At 55.5% G+C, this 13,255-nt stretch overlaps 1 protein-coding gene across 4 annotated transcripts in view; it reads left to right on the top strand.

The window, feature by feature from the left end:
* Positions 1–5,017: 5,017 nt before the first annotated feature.
* The window catches only part of LOC106842042 (solute carrier family 22 member 1), a 34,216-nt gene continuing 25,978 nt past the window's right edge, over positions 5,018–13,255 (top strand). Inside the window, exons 1-2 of one of the 4 annotated variants that reach the window (XM_070481906.1) lie at positions 5,018–5,095; positions 7,870–8,359. In XM_070481906.1, the coding sequence (XP_070338007.1) occupies positions 7,949–8,359 (411 nt within the window). In that variant the 5' untranslated portion in view covers positions 5,018–5,095; positions 7,870–7,948. Of the gene's footprint in view, positions 5,096–6,301; positions 6,373–7,526; positions 7,790–7,869; positions 8,360–13,255 lie in introns of those variants that run through there. The other 3 variants (XM_070481861.1, XM_014858355.3, XM_070481954.1) reach the window with 3 other exon arrangements.

Genomic DNA, 13,255 nt, shown 5'->3' with positions numbered 1-13,255 from the left:
CTTAGTCTCTGACACCCCCAACAGGCCACCCTCTCTGTATGGGGATGCCCCCTTACCCACCCCACCACTGACCAGCTTCTCTGCCCATCATGATCAGTTCCAGTTGCCTTTCCCAGGATTTACTGAAAATGATGCAGAAAATCAATTTGCTTTCTGGTCTATTCGTCCATTCAAAAAGGTGGTCCTGAATGTCTGTTTTAGGCCAGGTGCCGTGAGAGACACTGGCAACAGGAAGAGAAATACCACCATCCTTAGGTGGAGCTCTGGCTCAAGGAGTATGATACAGGGTGGCGTGCTCACCCCAGAGGTGTGGGGCCTCAGGGTGACAGCTTACATTCCTATGCCTACTATCCCTACTGTGCCAGGCATTTGATAGATATTAACCCATCTGGTCCTCATGGCAACCCTCTGGGCTGGATACTACTGTTACCCTATTTTACAGATTGGGAAAGTGAGGCCCTGAGGGTTAAGTAGTCAGTCTGCCGTCACGCAGCTGGTAAGCGACAGAGCTGGAATTGGAACCAGGATATTCTGGCTCAGGGTTCTGAGCTCTTAACCGCCCCTCTGTACTAGCCCCTCAGAAGCAGAGGGTCATCGTGGGCCAGTTCAGCAGAAGGTCATAGCGGGAAGAGTGGTGGGAAATGAGGCTGGAGGGGGTGGGCGGGTTAGGCTATAAAGTGAGCACTCAGGTTCTGGGTTCAGGCCTGAGTGCTGGCTGTGCAGCTGTGTAACTTCTGCAGGCAGGTTACCTGCCTCGGATTTGTGAAGGAGGCGGGCGGTTGTGGGGGGGGGGCAGGTCCTTGCTCCACTGGGTCATTGTGAAGATGAAGAGGTGACAGCTGGCACCTGGTACCAGCTCAGTGTGTGTCAGCCATTGTTCTCGGCAGGGGAGGAGGGGCAGAGCAGGCAGCTGGAGAGGAATGTCTTAGTCCACTGGGGCTGCCGTCCAGATTCCGCAGACTGGGGGCTTAAACTCCAGACATTTATTTTCTCATGGTCCTGGAGGCTGGTGGTCTGAGAACAAGCTGCCGGCAGGTGTGGTTTCTCCTGAGGCCTCTCTCCTTGGCTTGCAGACGGCTGCCTTCTCTCTGTGTCTTCAAGGGCTCACCCCTCAGTGCGTGTCTTGTCGTAATCGCCTCCATATAAGGACACCAGTTGGCTGGGTTTATCCCTACCCTACTGACATCATTTTAACTTAATGACCTCTTTAAAGATGCTATCTCCAAATGAGATCCCATTCTGAGGTATTGGGGTTAGGGCTTCAGCATCTGAATTTGAGGAGGAGGGGGACACGGTTCAGCCCAGAACAGGGGTAGAAACACTGTCCCCAGGCACTGCTATGCGCCCAGGAGGTGGAGGACAGAGATGCTTTTAGGCTGAGCTCCTAGGGACCCCTGATCATCCCTAGGGACACCCCCTGCATGCATTGTGCACACGCACACGCACACACACAGTGCTTGCACGTATGTAAAAATGGATTCATTCATAAATTGAAGGATTGTTTATTGAATGCCTTCTATCTGCTGGGCACAGTGGAGCTTGGGGGTCGTGAGCAAGATAGAGCATTTCTAAGGCCCGTGGTCCTGAGTCTCTTCTCTTAACTGTCCTTTCCATTTTGGATTTTCATCCTTGACCAGCCCGGGAAATGCATTTAATCCGAGATGGGGAATTAGTGCCCACCCAGGAGGACAGTGGTCATCTCTTCCCCTGTGGTGGTCACAGGAGCTGCTGATTTGCTTTGAACTCTCACCCAGAGCTAGAGCCTGAGCTCTCAGTCCTTCATCGGCCCAGGAGGTCCACCCATCACCTGCTTTGGTATGGCCCACGAGCTAAGACCAGGCTTTGCATTTTTAAACGGCTAAAAAAAATTAAAAGAAGAATAACATTACACAACACATGAAAATCAGATGGAATTAAAATTTCGGGGTCCCTAAATGAAGCTGTATTGGACGCTCATTCGCTTATATCTCAGCTAGTGCTGCTTTCGCACCAGGGTGCAGAGTAGAGCAGTTGGGACAGAGGCCATGTGGCCCACAAAGACAGCAAAGCCTGAAACACTTACCACCTGGCCCTTTGCAGGAAAGCTCACTACCCGAGCTCTTACCTAATTCCCACAAGCACGCCACGAGGGAGGAGCTGTTGCTGACCCATTTTGCAGTCGAGAGCGATGCGTACAGCTCAGTACTGAGGGAGGCAGGATTTGAAAGGGTTCGCCGACCCCAAAGTCCCTCACGCGTGTGTCTTCCCCTTGCTTTTTGGGCATTGCCGGGATCACAGCAGCTTCCAGACCTGTCCCCTGTCCGTTAAGGGCAAGCCCATCCTTGCGGACGCTCAGGCCAAAAACCCCAGAGTCTCTGGACCCCTCTCTGGCTTTCACACCCCACCCAGCCTGCCAGTAAATCTCTTCATCTCTACCTTCAAATGACATCCAGAGTTTGCTTCTTTCCACCCCCGCTGCCGCCACCTGGCCCCAGCCACCTGCACCCCGTCCACCTGTGCCCTGGCCACCTGTGCCCGGCCTGTGCTGCCCCAGCCTCCTGGTAGCCCTGTGCCTTTGCTGCCTGTGCCAGTTCTCAACAGCGGCTCAGTCCTTTCAAATCCAAGCCACATCACGCTGCTCCCGGCTGACTGTCCCCAGTGGCTCCCCGGCCTTCAGAGCAAAGCCCCATCCTGGCAGGGCCTGCAGGGCCTTGTGACCAGGCCCATTGTCCCTCTGATCTCTATCCTTTTGTCCCCTTCGCTGGCTCTCTGGCAGCCACACTGGCCACCTTGCTGGTCCTATGCCATTCATAGCAGGCCCCGCTCTTGCTGTTCCCACCATCCAGAACACTCTTCCTCCAGTTAACTGCAGGACTGCCCCCCTGCCTCCTTCAGGGCTCAAGGTCACCTCCAAGAGGCCCTCCCTGACCACTCACTTTAAGATCCCAGCCCCCACCTTCCTATCTCCCTTCCCTGCTTAATAATTTCTCCATGACACCTGCCGCCGGTTAACATCCAGGCTATGTATCTATGTTCTGATTATAGATCTCCCCTCTGAGATGCTTGTTTCTTTGCCCACAGCTGCATTCTCAATGCCAGGAGCAGAGCCTGGCAGACAGTAGGCTCTACATATTTGTGCAATGAATGAGGGAGTGGGTTGGGTTCTTTATGGGGACAGGATGGATGGGTAGTTGAGAGCCAGGCAGGTTTGTTTTTTTTGGGCGAGGCATCGACATGGGCATCTTGAGGACATGAGCCCAGGCTGCCCAGATGCTAGAACGTTCCCACCCAAATGGGATTAGAACTGAGAACTGGAGACCCGGGTGATGACTCCGGGTTCTCCCTGCCCTCTGTGGCATGCTGAGTGAGCCCGTGCTCCCAGGGACCTCCAGCCGCAGTGGCGCCCTCTGTGAGCACGGGGCCCTCGGAGCTCTGGCGGTGGGAGGGGAAGTAGGAATTAATGCATCACTTCCTTTCACATGTGTGCTGGGACCGACGGGGACGAGAAGATTGCCATGGGCAAGCGAAGCAGACTCATGCCAATGTCTGGACAGGGAAGAAAGAGGGAGGGGCCCCTCTGCCTGGTCCTCTGTCGGAGGCCTGGGAGGGAGCATCCTGCCCATCCACCTTCTGTGTCATTGCAGTTTGGATGTGGGGAAAGCAGAACCATCAGAGCAGGTTCTTGAAATTGAGGAGGAGCCTGGGGCATGGGGCCCCTAAGAAAGGCCGCACCTTGATGACCCTGCTGAGAGCCTTGCCATGGGCTCCCACGCACTCTCCACACTTCTAGGGGCTTCCACGCTTCTCAGTGTCGTAGTTTATCACTTGTCCTCTGACGGCCTTAACAGAAAGGTCCCGTCTTGGGGAAGGTGCTGGCGGTTAGGGGCTGTGGGGAGAGGTCTACCCCACCACAGCGGTCCCCTTCTGATGGCACAGAGAGGGAAATAGCACACCTTCAGGCCTGGCGAGGAGGCCAGCAGCCCAGGACAGCCACGGGGCCTGAGCCCAGCCTGGGGAGGAGGGACACCCAGCAGCAGGAGCAACTGCTACCTCGGACCCGGGATGGCTGGGTGGGTGGCAGGCAAGTCTCTTGGCCCACGGCCCTTCTGGCAGGGAGTGGGTGGCCCTGACGTGCTGAACGTCACTTTGCCTGAGGTTGACCTGGACCCTCCTGCAGCACCCGGAGAGCACCAGTGGCCAAGGTTTCACATGCAAATCTGGGGTTGCCCCTGAAGCCGTCTCTTCCTTCTCTATTTTCCTAGAAGAGAGCCCAGCGCCTGCTCCTGCTCCCATGGCTGGTTCGACCCCCACATCTCCTCGTTGGCCTCAAGAGGTACCAAGGCCTGGGATGGACCATCCTAGAGCAAATGAAACATATCTGCGTGAAATCTGTGTTTAACCGGCCCCTGGGGGAGTTGAATTGCTACACAGGGAGTTCTGGAAAATGGGTCACTAGCAATGGGGCTTTCAGGGAAGTAATTTCTTGAGAAGTGGAGAGAGCTGCATGACAGTGGACGAGGGGCTGAGCTCTCCGGGCTTGGCTTCTCATCTCTAACACAAGGGTAACTCACGCATTCTTGCAAGGATCACGTTAGACAATGAATAGGGTGCTCAGCGAGGCGCCTGACCCTTAATCCTAGACGCTCGGCAGGACGGTGGCACTGGGCCTTTCCCAGCTGTCCTCTGTCACAGTCCTCAGTCGCTTCTCTCCTTTGCAACTTTGGTCACCTGGGATGTCCCCACTGCCCCTATGTGGAACCAGGGGCTGGGAGATGGGGGAAGGGAGTGACACTGGGTGAGGTTAGGGCCTGCCTGATCTCTGGTCTGAGCAAAAGGAAGAGTGCTTAGCCCACTGAGGATTGAGGAAGCACAGCTCCTGCCCAGAGCTGGGGTGGCTGCTTTTTCCATGGAAAGAGTGAGCGGTGGGTGTCAGGCCTGGCCTGGCCTGGAATGACTGCTTTGGGGGGTGGGGATGGGGAGGGCCCTGCTCTCTCCCCAGGATGTGTTGAAAGCATGACCTTCGAACTCTGGCTGCTTCCCAAGCAGAGGACTCATGTCACGGGATCCAGAACGTTTGGGGCCGCCCGTGCTGGAAAAACTCAGTGGCCTCCCTCCTGTGAGTCTCCCTTCTTCGCTCCTGGTCACCAAATGTGTGGGCTTTTCCCCCACACCAAGTGATTCTCCGTGACACCTGCTGGGTGTCATCCAGTTTAGCTCAGCTCTGACACTATCCACCTGGAGATAGCGCCAGATCCCCCAGGTTAAGGGCTCGGGCCCATGAGACTGCCCCCCACTGCAAATGCCAATCACAAGTGGTAGGTCCCTAGGTTACCCCAATTCTGTCTGACTTGGCTACAAACTGGGGGTTCCCAGGACCTCTCCCCATTGGATTCGATCATTTGCTAGAACAGCTCACAGCACTCAGGGAAACACTTACTTACGTTGACCAGTATGTTAAAGGATGTAATGAAGGACACATCAACAGTCAGATGAAGGGATATACAGGGCGAGGTCTGGGAGGGTCCCCAGTGCAGGGGATTCTGTCCGTGTGGAGCTGGGTTGTGTTACCCTCCCAGTACATGGTGTCTTCACCACCTGAAGCTCCCTGAACCCCATACTATTGGGATGTTTAGGGGGGCTTCGTCACGTGGGCATCGTTGGTCATTAACTCCATTTCCAGCCCCTCCCCCTTCTCAAGAGAAGGGAGGTCAGAGCAGAAAATCCCAAGCTTCTCATCACGGCTCGGTCTTTCCCATGACCAGCCCTCACCCAGGAGCCATCGAGGAGCCCACCCGGAGTCGCCTCATTAGAACAAAAGACACTCCTATCACCCAGGACATTACGAGGGTCTCAGGAGCTCCGTGCCAGAAACCAGGGGCAACCACGGGTGCTGAGGGTGCTGAGGACCTGCTTTTGGGGTGGTTTGCCCCTGGCCCTCTTCCTTCCTTCCCTCCCTCGCAGCCCGAGTCCCCACACTTTCCGAAAAGAGGATGCGTCGAGGGAGGCTTGCCGAGCTGCAGTCTCCCTAGGCAGGCAGGCCGTGCTTCCCCCCAACCAGCAGGTGCTCCCCTGGGCTTGTGGCTGGCTCCCAGTGCCCATGGAGCAGAGATGAGAGTCCCAGCATCAAAAGGGCCGCCTTGGCACCCTGTGCGTCTGTTTATCTCCTGTGTGCACATGGAAGAACTGCCCTTAGTGTCACGAGTTCTCCCAGGGCTGACATGGGGTGGGGGTGGTGCGGGCAGAGTGTTTCTGCCTGCTGGCACTTTGATGTCATGTATCAGTGACTCTGGCCAGCGCCCCTGGGGTCCCACCCCTGTGCCGAGGCGGCCCCCTTGGCCCAGATTCCCGGGGATTCAGTTTGCTCCACAAGCAGCTAGGAGCCTGTCCGGGGAGGTAATGACGACGGGTGATGTCCCACATGGGTCCTGGAAATCCTAGCGGTTGTACGCTGGGGTGAGGATGTAGAGAAATGGGACATCTGAGAGAGCTCGGGTCTCTCAGCAGCCCAGTAAGACCCACGCACCCCAGGCCGAGGGGACTGGTTAACTGGAAAACCAGAGGTATTTTTCCAGTTCAGTCCTTGACTCCGGGCCGCTGACTGCAAAGCGGGGCTGTTAGTACTTAGGTCCTGGCTCTGCTGCCTACTTTTTGGGTGGCTTTGGGCAAGTGGTCTCATTCTCAGTTCGATTTCCTCATGGTGAGATGTGGGAACAAGATGGGAGAGTCAGTCTGTGTTTCTGGGGTGGAGGCCAGAGGACCCGATTGCCAGCTCCCAGCTCTGTCTCATGGGAGCAGGCTTTGGCCTCCGTATTTCCCTGGAGAGGGCAGGGTGACCCAGGATGGAGGTCTGGAGCCTGGAGGGACCCAGCTGCCACAGGCCGCCCATCCCCCACCTCCAGGACAGCCATGGGGCGGGCATGTGGGCTGAGAGGCCTCAGAGGTCACATTGGCACAGAGGTCCCAGAGAGAGTGTAGAGAGAAGTCACAGGCCTTGTGACAGGGCTGCCCCCAGGCCCACGCATGGGAGGGCTGCGCTGGCCCCTTCAGGCCTTTCATGGCCCTGCTGCTCCCAGGAGCCTGTGCTGTTGCTCCTGTCTATTGCCGTGTGGCCACATCATCACTAACTCAGCTGTGTAAAGCTGGACACACTTGTCTCCCAGCTTCAGAGGGGCGGGAGGGCGGCCGCAGAGGAGCTGGATCCTATGCAGTGGAGGCTTGTCTGGGGACAGGTCCGCTTTGAACTCACGTGGTCCCTGCCGTTGTAGGACTGAGGGTCTCAGCCTCTTGCTGGCTGCCAGTCAGGGGTGCCCTCAGTCCCTTGCCATGTGGGCCTCCCCCACAGGGCCACTTGCTTCATCAAATCCAGCAAGGGGGAGAGGGAGTCCCAGCAGCCGGCCATTGCAACCTAATGTGATGGAATCACGTGAGTGGCATTGCCACATCGGCTGTAATCCATTGGGGACAAGCCAGTCTCAGGTCCCCTGTGTGCTCAAGGGTGCCAACACCAGGAAGCAGTGGGACACGGGGCCGACTAGTGAAAGGACTGTGAGTTCCAGGGTTTCAGCAACCCTGTAGCTGTGCCTAGGAATCGGTTTGCTGTCTTTTCTTTATCTGGATTATGAAAAGAAGTTTTAAATAGATAATCTCTTAGGAAGTACCTTAAAGAGACCGCTAGGAGGTTTCATGGTGCCCACTTGCTCTTTCCTCTCGCTCTGATTCCAGAGAATTAGGACCTCAGCCGAGTTGATTTCCTTCCCAGCCAAGCAAACAATTAGCTGGTCATCTTCCTGCCCTGAAACCGGCACGGAGGGTAAAAGATTATTTCTGCTTGGTCGGCTTCCAGGTAATCGTGGTTGGACAGTAACTTGATTTCAAACCATCCCATTGCAGAGAAGCCACATGAAACACTGACCCAGGCCACTGCAGCCCGGAGCGGTCTGCTCAGAGTGATGAGCGTGCTGACCCAGCCATGCCCACCGTGGACGACGTGCTGGAGAAGGTTGGGGAGTTTGGCTGGTTTCAGAAGCAGGCCTTCCTAACCCTGTGCCTGGTCTCGGCTGCCTTTGCCCCCATCTACGTGGGCATCGTCTTCCTGGCCTTCACCCCGGACCACCGCTGCCTGAGCCCTGGGGTGGCTGAGCTGAGCCGGCGATGCAGCTGGAGCTTGGCTGAGGAGCTGAACTACACGGTGCCAGGCCCGGGGCCGGCGGGCGAGCCCTTCCCTGGCCAGTGCCGCCTCTACGAGGTGGACTGGAACCAGAGCGCCCTCAGCTGCGAGGACCCGCTGGCTGGCCTGGCCGCCAACAGGAGCCACCTGCCTCTGGGCCCCTGTCGGCATGGCTGGCTGTATGACACGCCGGGCTCCTCCATCGTGACCGAGGTAAGTGAGCACGGCCCTGTGTTTGGGGGAACATGTGGGTTTCAAGGGCTGGGAGGAAATTTACAACAAATCCTCTGAGATTCAGTGTCATATTAGGAAGAAAGGCTGGGGGAGTTATATTTCCTGAGCACTTAGCATGCGTCCTGGACATTCTGCATTCTTCCCTTGTTCAATCCTCCACAAACTCTGGGTGTTGGAGGAGGAAGCTGAGAGTCAGAGACACCATCGCAAGCCAGGCTGAGCCAGGTTGGCTCATGGGTCTATGGGGCTGGGTCTTCTTCCTGACCCACTAGCTTCTCCAAGAGCCTACAGAATTCGCTTGGGGTCCAGCTTCCCCACCGTTAGAATTGTGGGTCTCCCTCCCTTCACTCAAGAGCCATGGACATGTGACAGCTCAACAGTGGCCGCTGAGGAGGGGAGGGCAGCCTGGCTTTGAAGTCAGACTGTTTGAATCCTAGCCATGTCCTGGATGAGCTAAGCATCCCTGAGTACTTTACTCAGTCTCTCTGAGCCTTAGTTTCCTCATCAGTAAACCAGCGAGGATGAAGACCTGCCTCATAGGATTGTGAAATTCAGTGCAGAACTGTGAAAGCCGCTGACCACACATGAGCTGAGTTACATGGGGCGGTCCTGTTAGTGGCTTTGGGGTAGGGTGGTGGTGTCAAAGTGCCTTGCTTGGATAGATCAATGGTTTATTTGAGCATTTTGCTTTGAGAATATTGTAGTAACAAGACACCAGATTTTCTTCCTTCATGGACCCTTTTGAAAGTGTCACACTGTGATGGAGTGGGTGCTTGGAAATCGGTATTGAGGTCAACTGGGAAAGCCACGGGCCCCAACCTGTGCAGAGGCCCTCTGTTAGCAAAGCTTGGTTTTGCTGAGGGCACTGAAACGAGAGACAACTTAGTGGTTTCAGTGTCCACACGTGTGGGGCTGTTACAGGAGGAAAGCCCTGGGTCCTCTCCTTCTGCCCCATGAGCATGCTCTCTGGGGGAGAGGGGACAGAGCAGCGAGTTGGGTGTGACTTGCTTTATGTGCCATTGCACGGACATCTGTTCTCCAAGGGGTCCTCCAAAGACAGATAATCAATCAGAGGACTCGCCTCCCAGGGGTACTGATCTGATGGGAATCCGCAAGCTGACCAAGATGGAGAATTGTTGGTTCTCTGTGACTGAGACATACCCAGCTTGTAAAGGATCCGAAGCAATCATTCATCCATTTGCTCTTCCATCCGTTCATTCAGTAAACATGTTCTGACCTCTTGCTCTGTTCTAGAACTGGGCTTGCTGCCAGGAGAGAGACAGAGAAGGAAGCTACAAGGTTCCTTCAAGGGGTTTGCGGTCTCCAGGGAGTGAGAGGGGAAAGGGGCGTGAGAATAAGACTAGCACCCAAAACCACATGTGGGCAAATGCAGGGGGGCCAGTGGACTCTCAGGAGGGGATCTGAGCTGTTGAGCTGAGCAGGGCCTCTTCTGGAGGGAGGTGGCATTGGAAAGGAGCATGGGGTGGTATTTTGAGCCACAAAGACGGGGAACAGGATGAGGAGGGGACACTGGAACCAAAGCGCGGGGAGAGGGGGTGTGTGCTAGCTCAGGGAGCAATGAGTTGTTAAACTGATTCAAATTCGGGGTCCTATAGAGAAGTCGGGGGCGAGAAGAGTGGTCATGTCTCACCTTTGGGCCAGAGCACAGAGTCCTTATGGAAGGTCACCACATAAGAAGCAGGACACCCAGTCAAATTTGAATTTCAGATAAATGACGAACAATTTTTTAGGATAATTATGTCCCAGCTAGTGCACAATATTTGATACTGCTAGCTGAGGCTGAGAATACAAATATTGCACAGGACACCCTTATACTAAAAAAAAAAAATGTCGTTGCTCTGAAAATCAATTCAACTGGACATCCTGTAGTTTGTTTGTTTTTTGCTAAATCTGGCAACCTTACCTTTGTGCCAAACGAGGGAGTTTGGTCTTGTTTAGACAGAAGAGTAGGATGGTCCTAGCTGGGCCCTGGGGATGGTCGGATTCCGGGTGGTGGTGGTGGGCTGGGGGCTTCCCCAGAGTCAGGGAGAGCTTGAGGAGGCTGAGAAATGAGCCCCAGTGAGAAATGTCAACCACCATGGTTGTCACAGGAGCAAAAGGAAGAACGGATTTAAGAGACACAGCCCTAGCACTGGTTGAGGAGAAGGAGGGACCCAGTTTGCCTGAGGGTCCTGGCTTGGGGGGATGGGGGAACAGAGCTGCTGAAAACTGAGGCTGGAACACAGGAGAAGTAGCTGTTGGGGCAGGTGGAGGAGCTGGCAAGGTGGCGGCCTGGGAGGGGGCAGCAGACATTGAGGGGAGGGGACAGATGCAAGAGACTGGTTCGCTGGGTAATAAGGAGTGACTTCCAGGTGACCCAAGATCTAAGCATGGATGAGTTGAAAGACTCCTGGAACCATGATTCACAGAGAGAGCGAGGAAGAGGTGGTTGTAGGAGAGGGGTTCATTTGGGGCCATGCTGAGTTCAAAGGGCGGTGGGATTCAGTGGCCATGTTGAAGGTGGTCAGACACATGGGGCCTCTGGCGCAGGAGAAATTGGCTCCTGGAAGGCGTGGGCTCCATTTTAATTCTCCCTTCCGATTGCTTCATAACCACCTTTGCCTCCACTCCGCATCCCACACCGAAGCTTCTTTGGGGGGAATTCACCTTAGTTAGCCATTTCTGCAGACGTAATCTTTAACTTCGCCTTGCCTTGGACATTGGAACTTGCTAAAGGGAGGCTGATAAGCCAACGTGTTTGGACACCCAGCTTCACTCCCCTCCGAGCCAGGGGCTGGGGTCGGGGGTCCGCTGGGGGAGGAATGTGCGTGTCCCCTGACTTTTGACTCCCCCTGTTAGGACGCCTTGTCTTCTCAGCAGCTGCTTTGGCCACAGCCCTGGACTGGGCCAGGGGGCCACTGTCTTCCCCTGACTGTGAGCATGAAAGTTCTCAGATGGAGGTGAGGGAGAGGTGCTTATGTTCCCGAACTGGCCCGATCCTGGCGTCACCCAGACTCTGATCCGTGACCTGCTGAGACGGCATCCACAGGAATCTGTGTGCTCATGAGGACTCCGGGTGATTCTGGTGACCAGGCGAGCTTGGTGAACATGGCCTGAGACACAAACCGTGGCCCCGGGGAAATCCCGGAAGGGTCAGTGAATACGCCTGGGAGACCCCTTCCATGGGGTGGGCTGGGGGCAGGGATCGGGCGTGAGTTTGGGGAGCGCAGCGGCCATGGCAGTTTCCAAGCCTAGGCCACCCTAGACAGAGATCCTCAGCGTGGCTCTGTGGGCAGAGATCTCAGAGGGAGGCCGTGTCAGCGGGTGAGGCCAGATGCCCCTCCCTCTAGCTCTGGCTTCACACAGCCTCAGGGCGAGAGGGCATCCAGGGTGTCCCAGGAAGGGTGGCAGGGACATCCCCAGGGATGCTGATTGCAAAGGTTAGAACAAAAGTCAGAAAAACAGTGCCCTGCGGCTTTAGGGAAACCTAATATCACCGAACATCATCTTTGGCTACGTGGGCGGCGGCTGCAGAGAGACAGTTGGGCAGTTGGACACTCAGACCCTGGGACAGCCAGATAACACCAGGAGTGTCTGTCCCACGTGTCCTCAGAGCAGGCAGGGGTAATCAAACAGCCACAGGAGAAGCTCCAGGGGGAGCTTTCAGCTGCATTTTAAAGGGAACAAACCTTGGATTGGTAGAGAGAGTGGGAGGGATCCTGAGTGGCAGCTTGTCGTGCCTCCCAGAGCTGAGCTGCTCGCTGGGGCAGACAGCAGGGTCCGGGCACAAGACATAATAGGACAGGTCACTCTTAGTTTCTAAAAGTCAGGTGGTACCATGCAGTTTCACCATAGTTTATTTTGAAGTGTGCTCATGTCACGAAAGGAACAGTCAGTCAGATGGAACAGCAGGCTGGCCGAGCGCAGAAACCCTGGGCTCTTAATGACTGACCCCCTAGGGCAGGGACAAGGTCAGGGCTCAGACTGGCAGCTTTAGAGATTTGAGGGTGGTGGGTAATAAAACTTCCATTTTAAAAGTCAGATGATTTCTTGTTTACTCAAACCGTTTTCACACAATATCTCCCCTTTGTTGCTCATGGTCTGTTTCAGACTGGGAATCCGAGGCCCACAGTTGCTAAGTGACTTCCCTGCTGTCACAGCCCACAGTGTCATCTGGTAGGGTGGGGCATGAATCCAAAGGAAAGAGGGCGGTGCAGGGGGACGGGGGAAGGGAGGAAGGGATGAAGTGACCCAGGACACCACCCAGAAGGGGCTGTGCCAGGCCTGGGGAGGGGTAAGGGTCCAGCCATGGCCCTCCAGACCCGCTTGTCTCTCTGGAGCTCCATCCTTCCCTCTGTCCTCTCTGAGCCCTGAAGAGGAAGGGGCGATACTCCTGCCTTCGGGCCTCCTGCCAGCATCACCTGTGTTTGTGCCTGGTACCGGGGACTTCCCCTAAACCCCAAACCTAACAAAGCCCGTCTCCAGACAGACAGCTCCTGCCTTCACCTCTGTCTCTCTCCTGCTCCATCCTCCCCTCTCCTGGCTCTCGGCACATCAGATCCTCTGAGTCCCCCGCTGTCCCCGGGTCCCACCCGCACACGGTCCTAGAGTTCCTGCGGCTCCCAAGAAGCCCCATCTTCTCTCCTCTGTGTCTTTGCTCAGCTCTTCTCGCATTGGCCACACGCAGCTCCATCAGTAGAGACAGAATTTATAGGATTAAATATAGAATTAATGTGGACGTAATTAAAGGCTTTGGACCCATTCTGGAAAACATCTTCTATTTATTTGGCTCCATTTCTGTTTTTAGAAAATTACTTTGCTGTGTTTCTTCTTAGTAAACTTATCCTTTGACCCCGTTGTCTTTGATAACCCGCT

This window comes from Equus asinus, chromosome 1, assembly GCF_041296235.1.
Source record: "Equus asinus isolate D_3611 breed Donkey chromosome 1, EquAss-T2T_v2, whole genome shotgun sequence".
NCBI lineage: Eukaryota > Metazoa > Chordata > Mammalia > Perissodactyla > Equidae > Equus > Equus asinus.
The sequence above is the reverse complement of the archived record's forward strand: the minus strand, read 5'-3'. Positions and strand labels throughout refer to the sequence as shown.